The sequence below is a fragment of the Schistocerca nitens genome, chromosome 10 (genome assembly GCF_023898315.1).
Source record: "Schistocerca nitens isolate TAMUIC-IGC-003100 chromosome 10, iqSchNite1.1, whole genome shotgun sequence".
Taxonomy (NCBI): Eukaryota; Metazoa; Arthropoda; class Insecta; order Orthoptera; family Acrididae; genus Schistocerca; species Schistocerca nitens.
The window spans coordinates 76,909,559-76,934,927 of NC_064623.1; the positions used below are offsets into that span (position 1 = coordinate 76,909,559).

Sequence of the window (25,369 nt, forward strand, 5' to 3'; positions counted from 1 at the left end):
GATGAACCCTCTGTCAGGCACTTAAATGTGAATTACAGAGTATTCATGTATATGTAGATATAGATTAATTAACTACATTTACAAAAGTATATTAACAGCAGTTTACAATTAAAAAACCAAGACTCATTGAATACATATCAGTATGAATGATATTACTCCACATTGCTATGCAAATCGATAATTGATACAGGGTTATTTGTAGGTACCTGCAGGGTTTCAGAAGACGACTACATGAAAATTACAGCCCGTACAGAAGAAAGCAGGCATCAATTGATATAGCACCTCATATTACAAGTGCTTAATATGAAAACAATTTCTGATGCACGAAATGTTAATAAGCGCATGCAGTTCATTGAAATCGCTGACCTTAATTGTCCAGGGAACGAGAGGCAAGAGCCCACTCTAGAAACCTGTTCATTAGGTTGCCTAGCTGCAGGCGTGAACAGTTTTAATAGTTGAGTTATTTGCTTACAAGTTCTGAGATGCCTGCACCCTAGTGCAGCTACACCACGAATCGGAACTTGGAGAGATGGGTGTCGATTTACTGTATGTCTCGAAATTTTCAAGCAATCATCTTGTGAAACCCTTGAGATACTTATGAAGACCTCTGTGCAGTTTTTTTTGTAATGAATGGGAACCAGGAATAGGTGGGGATACACCTTCCCCCCCTCCCCCGCCCCCCGCCCCCCTTCGCCCACACATGAACTTTGGATGTTATGAAGGTGGGTAGCTTGTGTGTCTCAAGAATACCGATACCCATACCATATCGATACCAACTACAGAGGGAAATTTGGGAGGGGCAAGAATAATTTGGGGTTTCTAAAGAGGGGAATTGGTTGAATTTCAACGTCAGCGGAGCAGATGGAGGAATGTAAAGAACGGCCCTCCACAAGGGAGTGTGCTAGCTCCTATTTAACATCTACAGAAATGATCAGCCCTGCCCACAAGGGACAAAAGAGATTTGTTTATGCAGATAATGTCGCTCTACCAGTTCAAGGAACATCTTTTCAACATCCTCTTCAATAGAATTCTTCAGGGTATCATACCGCATCGTCATAATTTAAAATGCGCCAACGTTTCGGCCAGCGTTGCAGCTAGCCTTCATCAGGGCCTTACGTTAACTGCTGAATGAAACATACTTGGTTCCTTAAATAGCTGCACGAGAAAACCATGTCGTTACTTGATTGGCTGTAAAAGGAAGAGGAGGAGGGGTGAAAGGTATGCTTTATTGGTGTTTCCTTTATTATCTGTCATTGGCTGAAATAGCTGTTTTCTATTGGTCTTCGTATTAATCCACCCCATTGGAGGAGACGGACGAATAGCGAACAGGTGATGGCTGTGACGTCACACTGTTTACATGCTGTCCAGAAGCCGGCTGCGGCGTGCCATTGCTTTGTGTGCTCGCGACCACTACTGCGGCTCTCCGCGTGTCTGCATGGGCCGCCACGGCTCTGCCGCCGCTCCGTAGCCCTGCTATTGCAGGCAGCCAAGACCTCGGAAGCTTGTACCCGTCCTCTCTATTCATGTTGGCGGGTCTTTTGGCTATTTCTATCGCCTCTCTAATCTTTCTTTTGAAAGTGAGAGAGAAGGAGGCACAGAGCATTGCTGTGTTACCATATGTACAAGGGGTCACCGAACGTAATGGCAAAATTCTACGAAAAGCCATCAAACCAATTTTCCGAAGCAGAAACAAAATATCAGACATGCTCGGTTCTACCAAGCATGCAGTTGACAAACTACACACAGCTGGCGTGTATGAAATTGGTTGTGCGTGTGGATTAGTCTACATAGATGAGACGGGACGTCCGATTAGCACAAGGCTCTCGGAACATGAAAGATATATCCGCCTGAAACAACACACTAAGTCAGCAGTGGCGGAACACCGAGACGAGTGCGGGAACCAATATTTTTTCAAGAAGCCCGCGTCCTGGCGAAACAGCCTCTCACTTTCAAAAGAAAGATTAGAGAGGCGATAGAAATAGCCAAAAGACCCGCCAACATGAATAGAGAGGACGGGTACAAGCTTCCGAGGTCTTGGCTGCCTGCAATAGCAGGGCTACGGAGCGGCGGCAGAGCCGTGGCGGCCCATGCAGACACGCGGAGAGCCGCAGTAGTGGTCGCGAGCACACAAAGCAATGGCACGCCGCAGCCGGCTTCTGGACAGCATGTAAACAGTGTGACGTCACAGCCATCACCTGTTCGCTATTCGTCCGTCTCCTCCAATGGGGTGGATTAATATAAAGACCAATAGAAAACAGCTATTTCAGCCAATGACAGATAATAAAGGAAACACCAATAAAGCATACCTTTCACCCCTCCTCCTCTTCCTTTAGCAGCCAATCAAGTAACGACACGGTTTTCTCGTGCAGCTATTTAAGGAACCAAGTGTGTTTCATTCAGCAGTTAACGTAAGGCCCTGATGAAGGCTAGCTGCAACGCTGGCCGAAACGTTGGCGCATTTTAAATTATGACGATGCGGTCTGATACCCTGAAGAATTCTATTGAAGAAGACAACGGCCGCGGAAGCCTACGCTTACATCTTTTCAACATGTTGAAGAGAAGCTCTCCCATGCTCTAGAAACTCTAAGTGGCTATTACCAAGACAACCAGCTGAAGCCAAACCCAGCAAAAACACAGATTTGTGCACTCCATCTTAGAAATAGACATGCAGCAAGGAAATTGCAGGTGTTCTGGGAAGGTAAGCAATTAGAACACTGCTTCACTCCCAATTATCTTGAAGTAACTCTTGATCAAGCACTTACCTGCAGAATACATTGCTTGAACACCAAACGGAGGTATCTGCAAGGAACTACATTCTTCGGAAATTATCGGGTACCACCTGGGGGACGCATCGTCGCTTCTTAAGAACTTCTGCTGTAGCTCTTTGTTATTCAGCTGCAGAATATGCTTGCCCTGTCTGGTGCAGATCCAGTCATGCTGAACAAGTGGATATCACCTTGAATGAAACCTGCAGACTCATTACGGGATGTTTGAGATCTGCACCACTTGATAAAGTTTATTGTCTAGCGGGCATCCCACCTCCAGATATCCGTCGTGAAGGTGCATCCAGACTGGAAAAGTCTAAGGCATTGTATCTGAAGACCCACGTATTACTCGGGTATCAGCCATCAGTACCAAGGCACAAGTCAAGGAAAAGCTGTCTCCATTCAGCTAAAAGCCTCGCTGAACCACCTTCGAACTTCAGAGTCAACTCATGGCGTTCCAGATACAGCCACCTTGCAGGGTGGATGATCCCGACCGAAAGCCTCCCACCAGGACACGAAGAAAGCTGGTCAATATGGAAGACCCTCAAAAGGCTGAGTTCTGGAGTTGGAAGAACGAAGACCAACTTGAAAAAGTGGAGATTTGCATGCGACTCCACAGCACGTGAACGTGGTGAAGAACAGACAGTGAGTCATCTTCTTGTATGCAGCCTATGCCCAACGTCATGCTAGCCACAGAATGTCATCGATGCCACCAAGGAAGCATGCGAAGTTGCTGCATACTGGTCACGCCGCATTTAACTGTAATTGTTATGCTTATAGTACTATGTTTTGGAACATTTTGTATAACGTATAAGCTATAATGTGTGTTTCTGATACGATTAAATAAATAAAAAAGGAGGGGAATCAAGCTTTATACTATTGCAACGGCAACAGCCTCGATGACCGAGTGAGCTACTCGTGTAACATTAGCCAACACAGCTTTGCTCTGCTGAGTGTGCAGACGGCTGAAAATAAGTAGAAACTACGTCCATTATTTTGCTCCATGGCATGCAACTTTCCTTGTTGGTTTATCTTGTGGGGTAAAATTTTCCAGAGGTCAAATAGTACTCCTATTCGGATATCAGGATGGTGATTCTCAGGAAGATACAGTACCGGGAAAAAAACTATCGTTCCTAACAGAAAGAAATTCGAATGAGCAGGTAGCTATAGCATTGAATGTAATAAATTTAAAACACGCTACGTCGACCACACTATCAGAAACTTTAAAACTAAATCGAAAGGGAAAGAAATATCAGCAAAACATGCAGCAAAAAAAAAAAAAAAAAAATTACTTTGCGTGTCATTTACTCGTGTGTGTGTGTGTGTGTGTGTGTGTATGTGTGTGTGTGTGTGTGTGACCAGTTTCTTCTCATCAGATGCTCTTGCCTACATAATTCTTTCCACTATTAGCTTGTAAAGATGCATTTTTTCGAGTTACTTGCCATCACTGGTTTACCTTCCTTCACGTTTCTCCTGAGCTGATCTCTGATGCTTCGTCTGCTTTGTTTTTAGTTATTTTACGTATCACGCACTATTTTATACTTACTGTTACCTTCGAGTGTTACCTTTTGACATGAGGTACAATTTGTATTAAATCATTACATTTTAATTTACGATTTATTCACACGTTGTAGTTCTGTATTTTCATCCCTGCTGTCCTCTGCTAACCTTCCATGTTATTTATTATCTTCTGGTTAACCACTGATCCTCTTTATCTTCTACCATTTCCCCTAGTTCCTGAGTAGATTAACCACGCGTAAGATGTAATTTGATGCATTAATTAATTTATATGTCTCATAACGTGATAACTAATTGTTACATAGCACTAGCTGACAAACCCGACATTACCTGTGCATTCACATCGTCAGTTTTCTATTAGAAGCGAAAACAAAATATAAACTGTGTTTGTAATATAATGCCGAAAAAATATCATTTCCATGTATTTGTAAAAGCATCTCGAAAACTATGAAACAATTTCTGTAGGCTGGGCGCAGCTGCTTCGCTTGTGTCGAACGTGATTTCTTAAAAGATTCTAAGGCAACCCCTCTTCACAGCTCTATAGACGTCTATCGTTTTCACCTACAGTCGTTTGACCTTCGCAGTTGAAAGTGTCAAAAGCACTGCCAGGTGTCACAGATTTCCTTCATTCGACTACAGGAGTGACATAGTACGAAACAATAAATGTATTAAAACTATAGTGAAGAGCCAAAGAAATTGGTATATCTACCTAATATCGTGTAGGACCCACGCGAGCACGCAGGAATGCCGAAACACAACGTGGCATGGACTCGAATAACGTCTGAAGTAGTGCTGAAGGGAACTGACATAAATACAGGGCTATTACAAATGATTGAAGCGATTTCATAAATTCACTGTAGCTCCATTCATTGACATATGGTCACGACACACTACGGATACGTAGAAAAACTCATAAAGTTTTGTTCGGCTGAAGCCGCACTTCAGGTTTCTGCCGCCAGAGCGCTCGAGAGCGCAGCGAGACAAAATGGCGACAGGAGCCGAGAAAGCGTATGTCGTGCTTGAAATGCACTCACATCAGTCAGTCATAACAGTGCAACGACTCTTCAGGACGAAGTTCAACAAAGATCCACCAACTGCTAACTCCATTCGGCGATGGTATGCGCAGTTTAAAGCTTCTGGATGCCTCTTTAAGGGGAAATCAACGGGTCGGCCTGCAGTGAGCGAAGAAACGGCTGAACGCATGCGGGCAAGTTTCACGCGTAGCCCGCGGAAGTCGACGAATAAAGCAAGCAGGGAGCTAAACGAACCACAGCCGACGGTTTGGAAAATCTTACGGAAACGGCTAAAGCAGAAGCCTTACCGTTTACAATTGCTACAAGCCCTGACACCCGACGACAAAGTCAAACGCTTTGAATTTTCGGCGCGGTTGCAACAGCTCATGGAAGAGAATGCGTTCAGTACGAAACTTGTTTTCAGTGATGAAGCAACATTTTTTCTTAATGGTGAAGTGAACAGATACAAAGTGCGAATCTGGGCGGTAGAGAATCCTCACGCATTCGTGCAGCAAATTACGCAATTCACCAAAAGTTAATGTGTTTTGTGCAATCTCACGGTTTAAAGTTTACGGCCCCTTTTTCTTCTGCGAAAAAAACGTTACAGGACACGTGTATCTGGACATGCTGGAAAATTGGCGCATGCCACAACTGGAGACCGACAGCGCCGACTTCATCTTTCAACAGGACGGTGCTCCACTGCACTTCCATCATGATGTTCGGCATTTCTTAAACAGGAGATTGGAAAACCGAAGGATCGGTCGTGGTGGAGATCACGATCAGCAATTCATGTCATGGCCTCCACGCTCTCCCAACTTAACCCCATGCGATTTCTTTCTGTGGGGTTATGTGAAAGATTCAGTGTTTAAACCTCCTCTACCAAGAAACGTGCCAGAACTGTGAGCTCGCATCAACGATGCTTTCGAACTCATTGATGGGGACATGCTGCGCCGAGTGTGGGAGGAACTTGATTATCAGCTTGATGTCTGCCGAATCACTAAAGGGGCACATATCGAACATTTGTGAATGCCTAAAAAAACTTTTTGAGTTTTTGTATGTGTGTGCAAAGCATTGTGAAAATATCTCAAATAATAAAGTTATTGTAGAGCTGTGAAATCGCTTCAATCATTTGTAATAACCCTGTACGTAAGACCATGAGTGGGTGAATATCTCTTCTGAACAGCACATGGCAAGGCATGCCATATATGTTCAATAATGTTCATGTTTGAAATGTCTCTGGAGTTTGGTGGTCAGCGGAAGTGTTAGAATAGTGGTCCTGGAGGCACTCTTTAAAATTTTAGACGTGTGGGGTATTCCATTGTCCTGCTGGAATTGCCCAAGTGCGTCTGAATGCACAATGAAGACGAATGGATGCAGATGATCAGAGTCATATATAGACGTATCAAGGGTCCCATGTAACTCTAACCCCACACGCCCCACACCATTACAGAGCATCCACCAGCCTGAACATTCCCCTGTTGACATGCGGGGTCCATGGATTCATGAGGTTGTCTCCATTCCCGTACATGTCCTTCTAGTCAATACAATTTGAACGAGACTCGTCCGACTGGGCAACATGTTCCCAGTCATCAACAGTCCAATGTCGGTGTCGACCGGCCCAGGCAAGGTGTAAATCTTTGTGTCAAGCAGTCATCGAGAGTACACGAGTAGGTCTTCGTCTCCGAAAGCCCTTATCGATGATGTGCCGTTGAATGGTTCGCACGCTGACACTTGCTGATGGCCCAGCATTGAAATCTGCACCAATTTGCGGAAGGGTTGCACTTCTGTCACGTTGAACGATTCTCTTCAGTCGTCGTTGGTCCAGTTCTTGCGGGATCTTTTTCCGGCTGCAGCTACACTATGTGATCAAAAGTATCCGGACACCTCCAAAAACATACGTTTTTCATATTAGGTCCAATGTGCTGCCACCTACTGCCAGGTACTCCATATCAGCGATCTGAGTAGTCATTAGCCATTGTGGGAGGGTAGAATGGGGCGCTCCGCGGAACTCACTGACTTAGGACGCGGTCAGGTGATTGGGTGTCAATTGTGTCGTACATCTGTATGCGACATTTCCACACTCATAAACATATCCAGGTCCGCTCTTTCCGATATGAGAGTGAAATGGAAACATGAAGGGACGTGTACAGCACAAAAGCGTACAGGCTGATCTCGTTTGTTGACTGACAGAGTGTGATGACGTCAACCCATAGGAAAAATAATTATCAAAATCTGAACTGTGAAGTCATCCAAAATTCTAGTTGGAAAACCACACTCTTTGTTATACTTCTCAATTGTTCACAATCCCACTTTGTTTATGAACTGAAAACTCTAATATTCACGAGAAACCTCTGAAATTAACCTGAACCGACAAAATTGTCTATATATTCTCTGAAACTTCAAAGACGTCTAAGACAATATCTGAAAAGAATTAGAAAAAGTGACTAAATTTCGTGAATCACACACAATACTGTTAACAATCGCATGAACTCTGGGGGGTTTCACCATACTTCTACCCACTTTTGAGTATAACCAGTGTCTCTTAATACTATGACTCGTAGCAATACAATATCAAAAATTTTTATTACTGGGTAAACAGTGACTACGTGATTTGACAGCTGACATTTATAATTCCCGCTCACGTCAGGAAATGCACCAATACGGGAATAGCAGTTTTTACGTTATTGGTCAGAACGCAAGCAATTATGGCGGTCGCCGTAATTTTCGCGCGAAGCCATATTTCGCGACAAAATACTCTTATTAGTCACTGTCATACATCTAGTCTCATAACAATGCATAAAACTACATAAAATAACTACAATAATTTTGACATGCAAGGAGAATTAGTCCTAATGAGAGGAAGAAGTTTATATTTACTGGTGTTTCAACAATGACTACCAGGCAACTTTTAATTCACTGATTGTAATTTTATTTTCGTTAGCAGAAAGCAGACAAACTAAACAAAGAATTTAATTAAATAGAGTCTGTAATTCTTATACTTTTAATAGAGAAATAAAGTTTCTAGGTCAGGGGATAGCGGTCGGCGAAATCCCTTAACGTTTTGTTGCATACGAAGCGTTGCGTTAGGCAGCACGATGTCGGCGGGTTACGATGATGAGAGCAGGATACAGACAGTTCCGCTGGTTAATCTTCTCCGGCGAAACGCAAATAAAGTTTCGGCACAGCTGCATCATTAACCCCGTGGTGATTAACAAACCACAAGACGCCAGTATACGAACGTTGTTGACATGTCCTCTCTTTCAAAGTACATGACGTAGATATCGCTCGTTTTTACACTTTATTCCCTGTCCCTGACGCTATCGTCCGTAATTACACGGTTCGTCACATTCATATAGTCTTAGCCACAAATACACAGTTCATAGAATTGTTGTTGTGTGTGAAGCACACCGTAAACAATGTCCACTCTGTTCTCGCATTTCAAACTTCGACAACGTCACAGAAAGCCATTTATATTGCACAGTTAATTAGTCTTCACTTTCACGGCTTGATAGAATGTGATATACAACAGTTCCACCACCCAAAACCAATACCAGCAAAGTTCATTCGCATAAAAGCACTGTTCGTGTCGGCCACAACAAAGTATTGTTAGCGGCACTTTCACAGTCCGGTTTATTTGCTCTTAAAGTTCGCTGGCGATGGCATTACATACCCCAGTGGTAAAGAGAATTAACAATCTGATAGTTTGGTATCACTGTCCATACAATTACGTATGCTTTTCATGAAACACAGTACTATTTTTCCCGCGCACACTTCACAGACACGCCATCCACCATCCCCTCTACTACGGAACAACCTTTCGACTCCCGATATCACTATCGCTGTCCCCTGTCTATAGATGTTATATCGTTATCATAAATTACATAAACCTTTATAAATGTTATTGACTGCATTTTTCACAATTAATAATATTCCAAAAGAGAACTTTACAAGCTTTACCACAGGTACAAAGCAAGAAACATATTTATCCATTGGCAAACGAAATATTCACAATTACATCTTTATATTTAAAAACTACAGTAGAATGTTTCATAATCACAATTAGAAATGCCCATATGAACAAAAGAAAAAGAATAGAAATCTAAAGAAAATCACGAAAAAAGTTTTATATGCGTAATTAGCAATGCCTTCACAAGGGACCGCCAACAAGAGGGTCATAATGTGAAACAGGCAGAAATCTATCCAGGCCACACAGGAATTCCAAACAGCATCAGGATCCACCGCAAGTACTGTGACATGTAGGCGGGAGATGAGAAGACTTGGATTCCATGGTCCAGCGGCTGTTGATTAGCCACACATCACGCAGGTACATGCTAAACGACACCTCGATTGGTGTAAGGAGAGTAAACATTGGACGATTGAACAGTGAAAAAACGATGTGTGGAGTGACGAATCACAGTACTCAATGTGGCGATCCGATGGCAGGGTGTGGGTATGGCGAATGTACGGTGAACGTCATGTGCCAGCGTATGTAGTGCCAACTGTAAAATTCGGAGGTGGTAGTGTCATTGTGTGGTCGTGTTTTTCATGGAGTGGGCTTGCACCCCTTGTTGTTGTGGATAGCACTATCACAGTACAGGCCTACATTGATGTTTCAAGCACCTTCTTGCTTCCCAATGTTGAAGAGGAGTTCGGGGATGGCGACTGCTTCTTTCAACACGATCGAGCACCTGTTCATAATGCACGGCCGGTGGCGGAGTGGTTATACGACAATAACATACCTGTAATGGACTGGCCTGCGCAGAGACCTGACATAAATCCTATAGAACACCTTTGGGATGTTTTGGAACGCTGAATTCGTGCCAGGCCTCACCGACCGCCATCGATAACTCTCTTCAGTGCAGCACTCCGTAGAGAATGGGCTGCTATTCCCCAAGAAACCTCCCAGCACCTGATTGAACTTATGCCTGCGAGAGTGGAAGCTGTAATCAAGGCTAAGGGTGGGCCAACACCATATTGAATTCGAGCATTACCGATGGAGGGCGCCACGAACTTGTAAGTCACTTTCAGTTAGGTGTCCGGATACTCTTGATCTCATAATTTATGTCGGAGATTTGATGTTTTACCGGATTCCAGATATTCACGGTACACTCGTGAAATGGTCGTACGAGAAAGTCCGCACGTCATCGCTACCTCGGAGATGCTGAGTCCCATCGCTCGTGCGCCGACTATAACACCAAGTTCAAACTCACTTAAATCTCGATAACCTGCTCTTGTAGCAGCAGTAACCGCCAGACACTTGCTGTCTTATACAGGCGTTGTCGAACGCTGCGCCGTATTCTGCCTGTTTACATACCTCTGTATTTGAATAATCATAGCTATATCAGTTTCTTTGGCGCATCAGTGTATATGCTACATCCGGCAGTTTTTCTGCATCTCAATGTTTATCACGCCATATCTCATGAGCTATGATAGGCAGATGGCTCATATCCCCATAGCGATTGTTACCGGAGAGTACATTATATGTGTACCAAGTTTGCTTGTAATCGGTTCCATGGTTTATGAGGAGATTTGGAACATGCATACACACATACGTAAATCCACTATTATAAAATGTACGGATTTAACAGGAAAGATAGATTAGGCAGAATTGGTGGTGGAGTGTTTGTGTCTGTCAGTAGTGGTTTATCTTGTAGTGAAGTCGAAGTAGATACTCCGTGCGAATTGGTATGGGTGGAGGTTATACTCAACAGCCAAACTAAGTTAATAATTGGCTCCTTCTACCGCCCCCAGACTCCGATGATATTGTTGCTGAACAGTTCAGAGAAAATTTGAGTCTCGTAACAAATAAATACCCCACTCATACGGTTATAGTTGGTGGGGACTTCAACTTTCCCTCGATATGTTGGCAAAAATACTTGTTCATAACCGGTGGTAGGCAGAAAACATCTTCCGAGATTGTCCTAAATGCTTTCTCCGAAAATTATTTCGAGCAGTTAGTCCACGAACCCACGCGAATTGTAAATGGTTGCGAAAACACACTTGACCTCTTAGCCACAGACAATCCAGAGCTGATAGAGAGCATCATGACTGGTACAGGGATTAGTGATCACAAGGTCGTTGTAGCTAGGCTCAATACCGTTTCTTCCAAATCCACCGGAAACAAACGCAAAATAATGTTATTTAAAAAAGCGGATAAAGTGTCACTAGAAGCCTTCCTAAGAGACAATCTCCATTCCTTCAGAACTGAATATGCAAATGTAGACAAGATGTGGCACAAATTCAAAGATATAGTAGCAACAGCAATTGAGAGATTCATACCTCATAAATTGGTAAGAGATGGAACTGATCCCCCGCGGTACACAAAACAGGTACGAACGCTGTTGCAGAGGCAACGGAGAAAGCATGCGAAGTTCAGAAGAACGCGAAATCCCGAAGATTGGCTAAAATTCACAGACGCGCGAAATTTGGCACGGACTTCAATGCGAGATGCCTTTAATAGGTTCCACAACGAAACATTGTCTCGAAATTTGGTAGAAAATCCGAAGAAATTCTGGTCGTATGTAAAGTACACAAGCGGCAAGACGCAGTCAATACCTTCGTTGCGCAGTGCCGATGGTACTGTTACCGACGACTGTGCCGCTAAAGCGGAGTTATTGAACGCAGTTTTCCGAAATTCCTTCACCAGGGAAGACGAATGGAATATTCCAGAATTTGAAACACGAACAGCTGCTAGCATGAGTTTCTTAGAAGTAGATACCTTAGGCTTAGGGGTTGCGAAGCAACTCAAATCGCTTGATACGGGCAAGTCTTCAGGTCCAGATTGTATACCGATTAGGTTCCTTTCAGATTACGCTGATACAATAGCTCCCTACTTAGCAATCATATACAACCGCTCGCTCACCGATAGATCTGTACCTACAGATTGGAAAATTGCGCAGGTCGCACCAGTGTTTAAGAAGGGTAGTAGGAGTAATCCATCGAACTACAGACCTATATCACTGACGTCGGTTTGCAGTAGGGTTTTGGAGCATATACTGTATTCAAACATTATGAATCACCTCGAAGGGAACGATCTATTGATACGTAATCAGCATGGTTTCAGAAAACATCGTTCTTCTGCAACGCAGCTAGCTCTTTATTCGCACGAAGGAATGGCCGCTATCGACAGGGGATCTCAAGTTGATTCCGTGTTTCTAGATTTCCGGAAAGCTTTTGATACCGTTCCTCACAAGCGACTTCTAATCAGGCTGCGGCCCTATGGGGTATCGTCTCAGTTGTGCGACTGGATTCGTGATTTCCTGTCAGGAAGGTCGCAGTTCGTAGTAATAGGCGGCAAATCATCGAGTAAAACTGAAGTGATATCAGGTGTTCCCCAGGGAAGCGTCCTGGGACCTCTGCTGTTCGTGATCTATATAAATGACCTGGGTGACAATCTGAGCAGTTCTCTTAGGTTGTTCTCAGATGATGCTGTAATTTACCGTCTAGTAAGGTCATCCGAAGACCAGTATCAGTTGCAAAGTGATTTAGAAAAGATTGCTGTATGGTGTGGCAGGTGGCAGTTGACGCTAAATAACGAAACGTGTGAGGTGATCCACATGAGTTCCAAAAGAAATCCGTTGGAATTCGATTACTCGATAAATAGTACAATTCTCAATGCTGTCAATTCAACTAAGTACCTGGGTGTAAAAATTACGAACAACAACAGTTGGAAAGACCACATAGATAACATTGTGGGGAAGGCGAGCCAAAGGTTGCGTTTCATTGGCAGGACACTTAGAAGATGCAACAAGTCCACTAAAGAGACAGCTTACACTACACTCGTTCGTCCTCTGTTAGAATATTGTTGCGCGGTGTGGGATCCTTACCAGGTGGGATTGACGGAGGGCATTGAAAGGGTGCAAAAAAGGGCAGCTCGTTTTGTATTATCACGTAATAGGGGAGAGAGTGTGGCAGATATGATACGCGAATTGGGATGGAAGTCATTAAAGCAGACGTTTTTCGTCGCGGCGAGATCTATTCACGAAATTTCAGTCACCAACTTTCTCTTCCGAATGCGAAAATATTTTGTTGAGCCCAGCCTACATAGGTAGGAATGATCATCAAAATAAAATAAGAGAAATCAGAGCTCGAACAGAAAGCTTTAGGTGTACGTTTTTCCCGCGCGCTGTTCGGGAGTGGAATGATAGAGATATACGTAGTATGATTGTGGTTCGATGAACCCTCTGCCAAGCACTTAAATGTGAATTGCAGAGTAGTCATGTAGATGTAGATGTAGATGTAGATGTTTACTCTGCTCTGTACCCGAACGCAAAACATTTGCGATTTATTTTAAACTCATTTTATAGATAGTGTTCGTCGTGTAGGTTAAGGCGTTATTCACATTAGTGTTTATACTGTAATGACGAGTTGCTATACTTTTGCCATTTTATTACGTGTAGTTCAGTATACAGAGCACACTCCTGTAAAGCACTTGTTACTTATTTGTAATCTCATTTTAATTTGTATGCTTTATGCTACATGAACTGTGTTCTAAGACATTTTTTATTTTGATTTATTAGAGTAACACTTGATAAGGGCCTCGCTGGCAGAAACTGGTCAAGGTACATAGACTAGTGGGGGGGGGGGGGGGGGGGCGTGGCCTGCCATCATTGACAGGAAGCATGCTGTCCCAAACCAGCTGGCGTCACTCTCCGATGGCCTGTCCCCCACGGGGTTACATAGTACTCTCAGCTGACACGGTCCCTTAGGGCCGAATGCACCAGCATCTACTACGAACCAAGTTAACCAAGAGTCCTGTGATCACAGATAAAGTTTAATCACGATTAAGCTGTCTCTCCACTACTCCAACGTCAAATGCCTGTTAGCAAAACGTGTTCAGCTAGCTAGAAATTTAGTTGCGGTCAACTCCATGTGTTACAAAGGAAAACGTTCATTATACAGTCAAGGACAATTATTCAGAGCAACACGTGGTAAGGGCCTTGTTGGCAGAAATTTGTCAAGGTACATTGCCTGTGGGGGTGTAACGTGTCATCATTCGCAGGAAACACGCTGTCGCAAACCAACTGTTGCGGCCACATGTAGTAAGTGTTGCTTCACGCAGTGGAGAATGGCGAAACAGAGGCACGCCGGCGACCGAGGCGTTGCGAAGTAAGCGGGCACAGACAGCCTCGCTGACAGCAGTGTACTGACAGACTCACGCAAGGACGCACACAGACCGAGCGCTGAGCGAAGCCTGGAGAGTGCTGAGTAAGGGGAAGTGAGGTCAGCACGCTAAGTTACGCTGCAATATACTGCGGGAGTAATAACAAAAAGCTACCACAGAGGGTAAAAACCGACCTCCTGCCAGATATAAATAGTGGAGCGCAGGCAGCAACAGACAGAAGCCATTAGTAACCAGTTCGGAACTGAAGATGGACGTGGTCCGTGTCCGAATGTTCAATCTTCGTAGGTGACGATTCCGGAAGTCTGTTCCAGCTTGCAGGACTCATCCGTTTGCCGCCAGATGTCTACTTCAGCACTGGGGGTCGGCCTGAGTTCGGTCGGCACCATGGCTGACTAACTACAGCGAGAACTTCCAGCTGGACCAGCCACAGCGCGGTCTCGGTCACAGGCGCCGCCGGGGACTGACGCCCGGACTTCACGGCGACCCGACCCCACGGCGCGTTGTCCGCCCATGACGGGACCTCGCGGGCAGTGCGACTGACGGCTTCCCAGTCGCCGGTGCGGCAGGCGTCGGCAGCTGACCTCACAGCGACGCGGCTACAACAACCACAGGGCATCCTGGCTTCAGCGGAGCACTGGTGGCCTGAGGCTTCCGAGTGCGATCAGCGCCGCGCGTTGCGCGCATTGTCGGAGAATCTACACAGCAGCAGCCAGGCGGAGAGATCCGCAGGGCTGGGCAGCGACGACGAGGGAGAAATTGTTAAGAATGTTCAATAAACAATTCTAAAACTCCACGCCGTCTCAGTGTTTGGCGCAGCCACTGTGTCTGCTGCTAACAAGTGGTGCAGAAGTCGTAACACAACTGTCTCATACTTTCAACCACACAAGGAGATTTTACTCGTCACCACACTCAAGTATTTATAGTGCGATGACGGAAACACTATGAGAGGAGAACAAGGAGAACACTGAAACACTAATAACGACTAGTGGCAAGGACACTCAAGTTTGTACAAACTGGCTCTGGCAACAGATCCTGAAGTTCAGCTACCATTCCAGAAGCTAAGGCTGGATAGTAAACAGTTCTTGTCCCACTATAATGTTCACTGACGACGGGATGGTGGGGACTCGCTGGAAGCAGACGATGTGAAGTGCTCAAGTAGGAGGAGGTCTTCTCGGTCTTCGAGCTGACTTGGAACTGCCAGTCCTGCTGTGACGCCGTCGCGTATCACTTCCCTGGCGACGCCACCGCTGCAACTTCTTGGTGCGGCTGTCGCTGGGCTATACTCCCTATCTGGAGTGGGTTCTCGACCTGTCCACGGCTGATGTGCTGCCTGGTGGTGTGGTCTGTGCTTACAACACCATATCCTCCCCCCCCCCCACCACCACCACCCCCCTCAAATGTCCCTCACGTGGTCGTACACACTTGTGGTGCAGAACTGATGGTGAAGGGGAGGTCTGAGTGAGGGCACAGCAGATGGGACAGGCACCAGGACTGGAGCCGGGGGCAGGCTCCTATCCACACCCCAACATTCACCCTGAGCCTGTATTGGAATGCCTTGCAAACTGCAGTGAGGGTGCTAGCCTACATGCAGGCTACATCTACATCTACATACATACTCCGCAATCCAACATACGGTGCGTGGCGGAGGGTACCTCCTACCACAACTAGCATCTTCTCTCCCTGTTCCGCTCCTAAACAGAACAAGGGAAAAATGACTGCCTATATGCCTCTGTACGAGACCTAATCTCTCTTATCTTTGTGGTCTTTCCGCGAAATATAAGTTGGTGGCAGTAAAATTGTACTGCAGTCAGCCTCAGATGCTGGTTCACTAAATTTCCTCAGTAGCGATTCACGAAAAGAATCCCACCCGAGTTCCTGAAGCATTTCCGTAACACTCGCGTGATGATCAAACCTACCAGTAACAAATCCAGCAGCCCGCCTTTGAATTACTTCTATGTCCTCCCTCAATCCGACCTGATAGGGATCCCAAACGCTCGAGCAGTACTCAAGATTAGGTCGTATTAGTGTTTTATAAGCGGTCTCCTCACGTCGTATCAATAGCAGTCGAGATGACAGGCATCCGCATGGCTGTAACGGATCGTGCAGCCACGTCCTGATCCCTGAGTCAACATTTGCGGACGTTTGCAAGACAACAACCATCTGCACGAACAGTTCGACGACGTTTGGAGCAGCATGGACTATCAGCTCAGAGACCATGGCTGCGGTTACCCTTGACGCTGCATCACAGACAGGAGCGCCTGCGATGGTGAACTCAACGACGGACCTAGGTGCACGAATGGCAAAACGTCATTTTTTCGGAACAGTCCAGGTTCTGTTTACAGCATCATGATGGTCGCATCCGTGTTTGGCGACATCGCGGTGAACGCACATTGTAAGCGTGTATTCGTCATCGCCATACTGGCGTATCACTCGGCGTGATGGTATGGGGTGCCATTAGGTTACACGTCTCGATCACTTGTTGTTCGCATTGACGGCACTCTGAACAGTGGACGTTACATTTCAGATGTGTTACGACTCGTGGTTCTACCCTTCATTCGATCCCTGCAAATACCTACATTTCAGCAGGATAATGCACGACCGCATGTTGCAGGTCCTGTACGGGCCTTTCTGGATATAGAAAATGATCGACTGCTGCCCTCGGCGGCACATTCTCCAGATCTCTCACCAATTGAAACCGTCTGGTCAATGGTGGCCGAGCAACTGGCTCGTCACAATACGCCTGTCACTACCCTTGATAAACTGTGGTATCCTGTTGAAGCTGCAAGGGCAGCTGTACCTGTACACGCCATCCGAGCTCTGTTTGACTCAATGCCCAGGCGTATCAAGGCCGTTATTACGGCCAGAGGTGGTTGTTCTCGGTACTGATTTCTAAGCATCTATGTAGCCAAATTGCGTGAAAATGTAATCACATGTCAGTTCTAGTATAATATATTTGTCGAATGAATACCCGTTTATCATCTGCATTTCTTCTTGATGTAGCAATTTTAATGGTCAGTAGTGTATTTTGAGTTATAGCGTCACACACAGTGCCATATATGTATGATTGTGCACAACGACACAAAAATTTGCGACGCCCAGTGAAATCTTGTAATGCAGTGATCCACTTTTTATGAGCGTGAACTGCTGCCCACTGAAGGCAGAGTTATTTTAACCTTGTAGCAGCCACGAGTGTTTTTTCATCAAAGTAAGTGGTTAACTTGCTAAGAAAAGTGTCAAACTCTACCTGTTATGGTTGTTTGTCAAGAAACAATGTCACTGTGAGCCTGTAAACTCCAGTGCCCACTACTGAAAGAGAAAATGCTTTGCTCGTCGCACCTTGCAGTTGGCGTGATTCATCAACTGAGCTAAGTATTCCGACCAGTCCTTATGCTGTTTCTAGAAACTTCGGAGTGGTGGAATAGCTGATGTCGGCTGTGGCTGAAGCTGCTTGTAGATTCTGCTGCTGTTGTTGTGTTAGATGCGTCATGGCTAGCAGCAACTGCTGGATTTGCTCGCTCTGTAACTAAATAACACACATATGAGAACCGTGCTTATAATGAGTTTGGATTGGACGCCACACACAAAATATCACACTCGTCTCAGGAGTAGTGTCCGTCGTGGGTCAAAAAGTCCACATACTAACGTACTAGAAGTGTAAAAAGAAATACACTCCTGGAAATGGAAAAAAGAACACATTGACACCGGTGTGTCAGACCCACCATACTTGCTCCGGACACTGCGAGAGGGCTGTACAAGCAATGATCACACGCACGGCACAGCGGACACACCAGGAACCGCGGTGTTGGCCGTCGAATGGCGCTAGCTGCGCAGCATTTGTGCACCGCCGCCGTCAGTGTCAGCCAGTTTGCCGTGGCATACGGAGCTCCATCGCAGTCTTTAACACTAGTAGCATGCCGCGACAGCGTGGACGTGAACCGTATGTGCAGTTGACGGACTTTGAGCGAGGGCGTATAGTGGGCATGCAGGAGGCCGGGTGGACGTACCGCCAAATTGCTCAACACGTGGGCCGTGAGGTCTCCATAGTACATCGATATTGTCGCCAGTGGTCGGCGGAAGGTGCACGTGCCCGTCGACCTGGGACCGGACCGCAGCGACGCACGGATGCACGCCAAGACCGTAGGATACTACGCAGTGCCGTAGGGGACCGCACCGCCACTTCCCAGCAAATTAGGGACACTGTTGCTCCTGGGGTATCGGCGAGGACCATTCGCAACCGTCTCCATGAAGCTGGGCTACGGTCCCGCACACTGTTAGGCCGTCTTCCGCTCACGCCCCAACATCGTGCAGCCCGCCTCCAGTGGTGTCGCGACAGGCGTGAATGGAGGGACGAATGGAGACGTGTCGTCTTCAGCGATGAGAGTCGCTTCTGCCTTGGTGCCAATGATGGTCGTATGCGTGTTTGGCGCCGTGCAGGTGAGCGCCACAATCAGGACTGCATACGACCGAGACACACAGGGCCAACACCCGGCATCATGGTGTGGGGAGCGATCTCCTACACTGGCCGTACACCACTGGTGATCGTCGAGGGGACACTGAATAGTGCACGGTACATCCAAACCGTCATCGAACCCATCGTTCTACCATTCCTAGACCGGCAAGGGAAATTGCTGTTCCAACAGGACAATGTACGTCCGCATGTATCCCGTGCCACCCAACGTGCTCTAGAAGGTGTAAGTCAACTACCCTGGCCAGCAAGATCTCCGGATCTGTCCCCCATTGAGCATGTTTGGGACTGGATGAAGCGTCGTCTCACGCGGTCTGCACGTCCAGCACGAACGCTGGTCAAACTGAGGCGCCAGGTGGAAATGGCATTGCAAGCCGTTCCACAGGACTACATCCAGCATCTCTACGATCGTCTCCATGGGAGAATAGCAGCCTGCATTGCTGCGAAAGGTGGATATACACTGTACTAGTGCCGACATTGTGCATGCTCTGTTGCCTGTGTCTATGTGCCTGTGGTTCTGTCAGTGTGATCATGTGATGTATCTGACCCCAGGAATGTGTCAATAAAGTTTCCCCTTCCTGGGACAATGAATTCACGGTGTTCTTATTTCAATTTCCAGGAGTGTAGCAAGAGTAAGTAGGTGAGAGAGCAAAAACAAAAATTAATGCTGTAGCTTGCGGAGATCCTATCCCATTCTCAGCGCCAGCTGTTGTATCGTACTTTTGATGCGACCACAGAAAGATATTTTACTCGTCGCCGTCCTCAACTACTTCCAGTGCGCCGAGGGAAACGCTAGGAGAGGAGAACGAGTGGAACACCGAAACACTGATAACTATTAGTGACAAGGACACAAACATTTATTGACGAATACTCAACTTTGTACAAATTGGCTCAAGCAGGAGGTCCACACATGTCTTGGTAGTGTGCTTACGCGCGTCTTTCAGCTTGTTATCGTAATGTGAGTATATACGCTATGCAGAGCAAGAAAAGGAGACTTAATTTCTTAAAATTTGAAGCTAATGCCCTTTCAGAGCTCTTCGGGCGTGATGCGAAAATTTTAGAATATAAAAAAGCAAACAGGTGTAGGTTAAGAAGATCCAGGTCTTGTCAATGGCTTGAACAGCGAATAATGGTGTGCAACGTGCATGTACTTCTAGTAGACGCTGTTCGTTAACTCAATTGAATCTTCATCCAATGTTCGGTTTCCAGTTGAATATTATAGTTAAACTACAATGTGCGATGTCAGTTGACACATGGGTAATATATATACTCCCGGTGCTGAATTGAGTATCATCACTCTAAAGTGGTTGCTTCATCACCTAGTTTTTAGATAGAGATTAATTTCTTAATTTCATTTGAATGAAAGTGGAGATTTTTCCAAAACTGCTCATCATCAGTCAAAAGGTTATTTACTTACAACTTACAAACATGACGCATTCCATAAAACCAGGAGACAGGAATATATATTTACACGAAATTTCATAGTAACACAACTGTCAGTGTGCTGCCTGTGTGTTCTTTCATACATTGACTGATGATAGTTAAGTTACCACTGGGACCACATCGCAGGCATTGACCTTTGCAACAAGAACTGCAGCCAAAACGTTATTTACAATAAATACTACTACTTCACGTAATACTTCTATTAAATTAAGAAGAGAAACCCAGAATCTTCTAGAAAACAAAAGGTGAAAAATTTAAATATGTTAAGGCAGGTGAACAAAATCCAGCTACCTTTTTTCGCAGCCCGCGAAGCTACCAATTAGGCAATGGTTTCAACTATGCAGCTATGTTTCTGAATTGGTACCCACTGTTCAAAGAGCATATATACAGATGTTGTTATTTGATATTTAACCATGCCAAATGCTATCAGAACTATGTGGTATTGAAATTCACTGTACCAAAGGCACCAGGAAATCCATCCAGCACACTTAAGCTTTTTGCATTGCGGAGACATTGCTGCTATGATCCCCGATACATTACTAAACATTATTTGCGCTGTTGTACTATGTACATTAGCACAGTTATCAATAACTATATGAAATGCACCAGATGCATATGCCCTTAATGACATTAGAAGATTGTTGGTAGACGAGACAGGGTTGTTCCAGTAAGTAGGAAATTGCGAAATCACGTTGATTTGACCTAATAAACAACACACTGTTTCTTTCTAAAGACGAAATCTCTTTTCTGATTTCCTGTTTACGTAATCTTCGAAAAGATTACCCTTTTCCCAAAGTACACCAGTGCGGTTGCGGTAAAGATTTACAAGGTCAAAATATAATATTTCTTCATATTCTGTACCATTTAAAACATGAAAACGTGCCTCCACCTTCAAACGGCATGTATTTACTCAAGCTGAACGAGTCTCCACCCACGATTACCTCCCTCATTTTATTTTAAACGAGATTGGTGCAGTCGAATTTTGCGTCGACCAGGGTTAAATTCCGACTTAACCGTCGTTAACTTTTAATTGACGTTGGTGCAATCAGCTATTATTGTGTTGGCTACAACAGGCATAGCGACCACAATATACAGTACTTAATTCACACATTCGATAGCATTCTACGTGTGCTTATCGTGTGTGATTGGAGAACCTGACATTAATTTGTCAGATCCGAAGTAAGAGTGATTTCAGGTGTGCCGCAGGGGAGTGTCATAGGACCGTTGCTATTCACAATATACATAAATGACCTGGTGGATGACATCGGAAGTTCACTGAGGCTTTTTGCAGACGATGCTGTGGTGTATCGAGAGGTTGTAACAATGGAAAATTGTACTGAAATGCAGGAGGATCTGCAGCGAATTGACGCATGGTGCAGGGAATGGCAATTGAATCTCAATGTAGACAAGTGTAATGTGCTGCGAATACACAGAAAGATAGATCCTTTATCATTTAGCTACAAAATAGCAGGTCAGCAACTGGAAGCAGTTAATACCATAAATTATCTGGGAGTACGCATTAGGAGTGATTTAAAATGGAATGATCATATAATGTTGATCGTCGGTAAAGCAGATGCCAGACTGAGATTCATTGGAAGAACCCTAAGGAAATGCAATCCGAAAACAAAGGAAGTAGGGTACAGTACGCTTGTTCGCCCACTGCTTGAATACTGCTCAGCAGTGTGGGATCCGTACCAGATATGGTTGATGGAAGAGATAGAGAAGATCCATCGGAGAGCAGCGCGCTTCGTTACAGGATCATTTAGTAATCACGAAAGCGTTACGGAGATGATAGATAAACTACAGTGGAAGACTCTGCAGGAGAGACGCTCAGTAGCTCGGTACGGGCTTTTGTCAAAGTTTCGAGAACATACCTTCACCGAAGAGTCAAGCAGTATATTGCTCCCTCCTACATATATCTCGCGAAGAGACCATGAGGATAAAATCAGAGAGATTAGAGCCCACACAGAGGCATACCGACAATCCTTCTTTCCACGAACAATACGAGACTGGAATAGAAGGGAGAACCGATAGAGGTACTGAAGGTACCCTCCGCCACACACCGTCAGGTGGCTTGCGGAGTATGGCTGTGGATGTAGATCCGTGCGCTGAGCGGTAAATACGTTAATGGAAAAGGAATTTTCAATCAACTTAACTCTACAATGATGTAAATGTCGTGTGACTAGCGCCTCCCGTTGGGTAGACCGTTCGCCGGGTCCACGTCTTTCGATTTGGCGCCACTTCGGCGATTTGCGCGTCGATGGGGGTGAAATGATGATGATTAGGACAACACCCTGAGCGGAGAAAATCTCCGACCCAGCCGGGATTCGAACCCGGGCCCTTAGACTGACATTCTGTCGCGCTGACCACTGAGCTACCGGGGGCGGACACACAATGATGTATAGTGCTGGATTAGAACAAAACTGAAATGGAATTAGGCATTTACTATACATTAAAATATTGATCTGGTATAATTATCTTGTAATTACGTAACTCAAAGTGTGTTACACTTTTTCGTTCGTAATTATTGAGAATATTTCTCTTGTTTGAATCCAAATAACATAACAGCTTAAAAGTACATTGTCGCACTTTTCAGTAGCTCACCAAGATCAGGTGCTTTGTTCTTTCAGCAAATTTAGTTCTTCAATTTCTTTTAAAAGTACATTGCTTTTCAGACATCCACATTCTTAAATTACTTTGAAGCAATTCACATTCATAAAACACTCACGAAAGGCCATTGGCATATGATTTAAATAACACATTGACACATGTGCTTGCCAATATTCGCTACTAAGTGTGATTGTTTCGAAGAGTCCACCAGTAGCATTTATTGTCTTTAGATTAAGAGCTGTATCCTGTCTACAAATGTAGTAACTTTATTGGACTCTGTTTCGTCTCAGAGTACACAGAGCTCGCCTCGGTTCCGTCGTTCACATTAAAAATGGTAAAAAAAAATTATGATGTTATTTCGTGTAAAGACAAACATTCGTACTTATTCTTCTTCCTTCGCTACCGAGACGCTAAATAGCAAGAGGAATGTGAAGATAAAAAAAAGTAACCACTGTGAATGTCAGGTCAAACATGACTTGACGAGGAGTCTGATATGTAGGTGGCTATACTGTATTGCAGAGTTCAGGACCGCATAACAAGAGTTTCTTTGTAAGCAGGCTCTCACGGAAAAACTGGAATCCATTTAGATTCGTCGTCCACTATTATTCTGATAACCGCATCTATTACCATAGCAAAATATTACAGGTCAGAACACCTTGCCAACTAATAAGCAGACTGCAAAGTTGAAGTACATACATCAAGAAGAGTTTTGCATCACCCCAGTTCCCACAATTCCTGAAGATAGAATGTTGACTGTGGATATTGTGTCACAGACACAGTCCGTTTGACTGTTCACAGATGTCACTAAACCCACCCGAAGATGTAAACAACCAAGCATGGGCAGCGCCTATTAGACGGAGGGGGCTCGACAGCCGATCAGTTCCTGTCATTCCACCAGGAAGGAGGTACACGGCTCGAGTTGTCTGTAGTTCATCCATGCCTAGAGGGTCAATACCGCGGTTCGATCGCATCCGCAATGTTACATTTTGCCAGGAAGGGCTGTCAACAATGAAAGTGTCCAGGCATCTCGGAGTGAACAAAGCGATGTTGTTCGGACATGGAGGAGATACAGACAGACAGGAACTGTCGATGACATGCCTAGCTCAGGCCGCCCAAGGGCTACTACAGCAGTGGATGACCGCTGTCTACGGATTATGACTTGGAGAAACCCTGACAACAACGCTACTATGTTGAATAATGATTTTCGTGCAGCCACAGGACGTCGTTTTACGACTCAAACTGTGAGAAATAGGCTGCATGATGCGTAACTTCACTCTCTACGTCCATGGCGAGGCCCATCTTCGCAACCACGACACCATGCAATGCGGTACAGATGGGCCCAACAACTGCCAAATGGACTGCTCATGATTGGCATCACGTTCTCTTCACCGATGAGTGTCGTATACGCCTTCAACCAGACAATCGTCGGAGACGTGTTTGGAGGCAACCGGTCGGGCTGAACGCCTTAGACACACTGTCCAGCAAGAGCAGCAAGGTGTAGGTTCCCTCCTGTTTTGGGGTGGCGTTATGTGGGGCCGACGTACGCCGCTGGTGGCCATGGAAGGCGCCGTAACAGCTGTACGATACGTGAATGCCATCCTCCGACCGACAGTGCAACAATATCGGCAGCATATTGGCGAAGCATTTGTCTTCATGGACGACAATTCGCGGCCCCATCGTGCACATCTTGTGAATGACTTCATTCAGGATAACGACATCGCTCGACTAGAGTGGCCATCATGTTCTCCAGACATGGCCCTATCGAACATGCCTGGGATAGATTGTAAAGGACTGTTGATGGACGACGTGACCCACCAATCACTCTGAGGGATCTACGCCGAATCGCCGTTGAAGAATGGGACCACCTGGACCAACAGTGCCTTGATGAACTTGTGGATAGTATGCCACGACGAATACAGTCATGCATGAATGCAAGAAGACGTGCTGCTGGTTATTAGAGGTACGGCTGAGTACAGCAGTCTGGGCCACCACCTCTGAAGGTATCGCTGTGTGGTGGTACAACACGTAATGTGTGGTTTTCATGAGCAATAAAAATGGCAGAAACGATGTTTATGTTGATCTCTATTCCAATTTTCTGTACAGGTTCCGGAACTCTAGGAACCGAGGTGATGCAAAACTTTTTTTGATGTGTGAATTTCATTCATTTCCAAATTTAGAAAATATAAATATATGATTCGTAATATTTTGTCTTTTAGGCTACATCAACCTGGTGGCGTTACCTTCTTTTCTCGAGGTCAACGAATCCTTCGTGGGACAACGCGCTCAGGTCAGCGGCTGGGGATATATTAATGGGAGTGGTAAGTTTATTGCCTCAGTTCACTTTTTGACCCCTATCTAAACGAAGTAAAAGATAGTATGGTAATTACAATCACGTAAAGGGATGCGCACTAGACAGCATCATGAGCAGTTT

The 25,369-nt window shown here is 45.2% G+C and overlaps 1 protein-coding gene across 1 annotated transcript in view; it reads left to right on the forward strand.

Moving 5' to 3' along the window:
• The window catches only part of LOC126210274 (venom serine protease Bi-VSP-like), a 168,366-nt gene that overhangs the window by 83,546 nt on the left and 59,451 nt on the right, over positions 1-25,369 (forward strand). Inside the window, exon 4 of the mRNA XM_049939468.1 lies at positions 25,155-25,256. Within this exon, the coding sequence (XP_049795425.1) occupies positions 25,155-25,256 (102 nt within the window). The remainder of the gene's footprint in view (positions 1-25,154; positions 25,257-25,369) is intronic.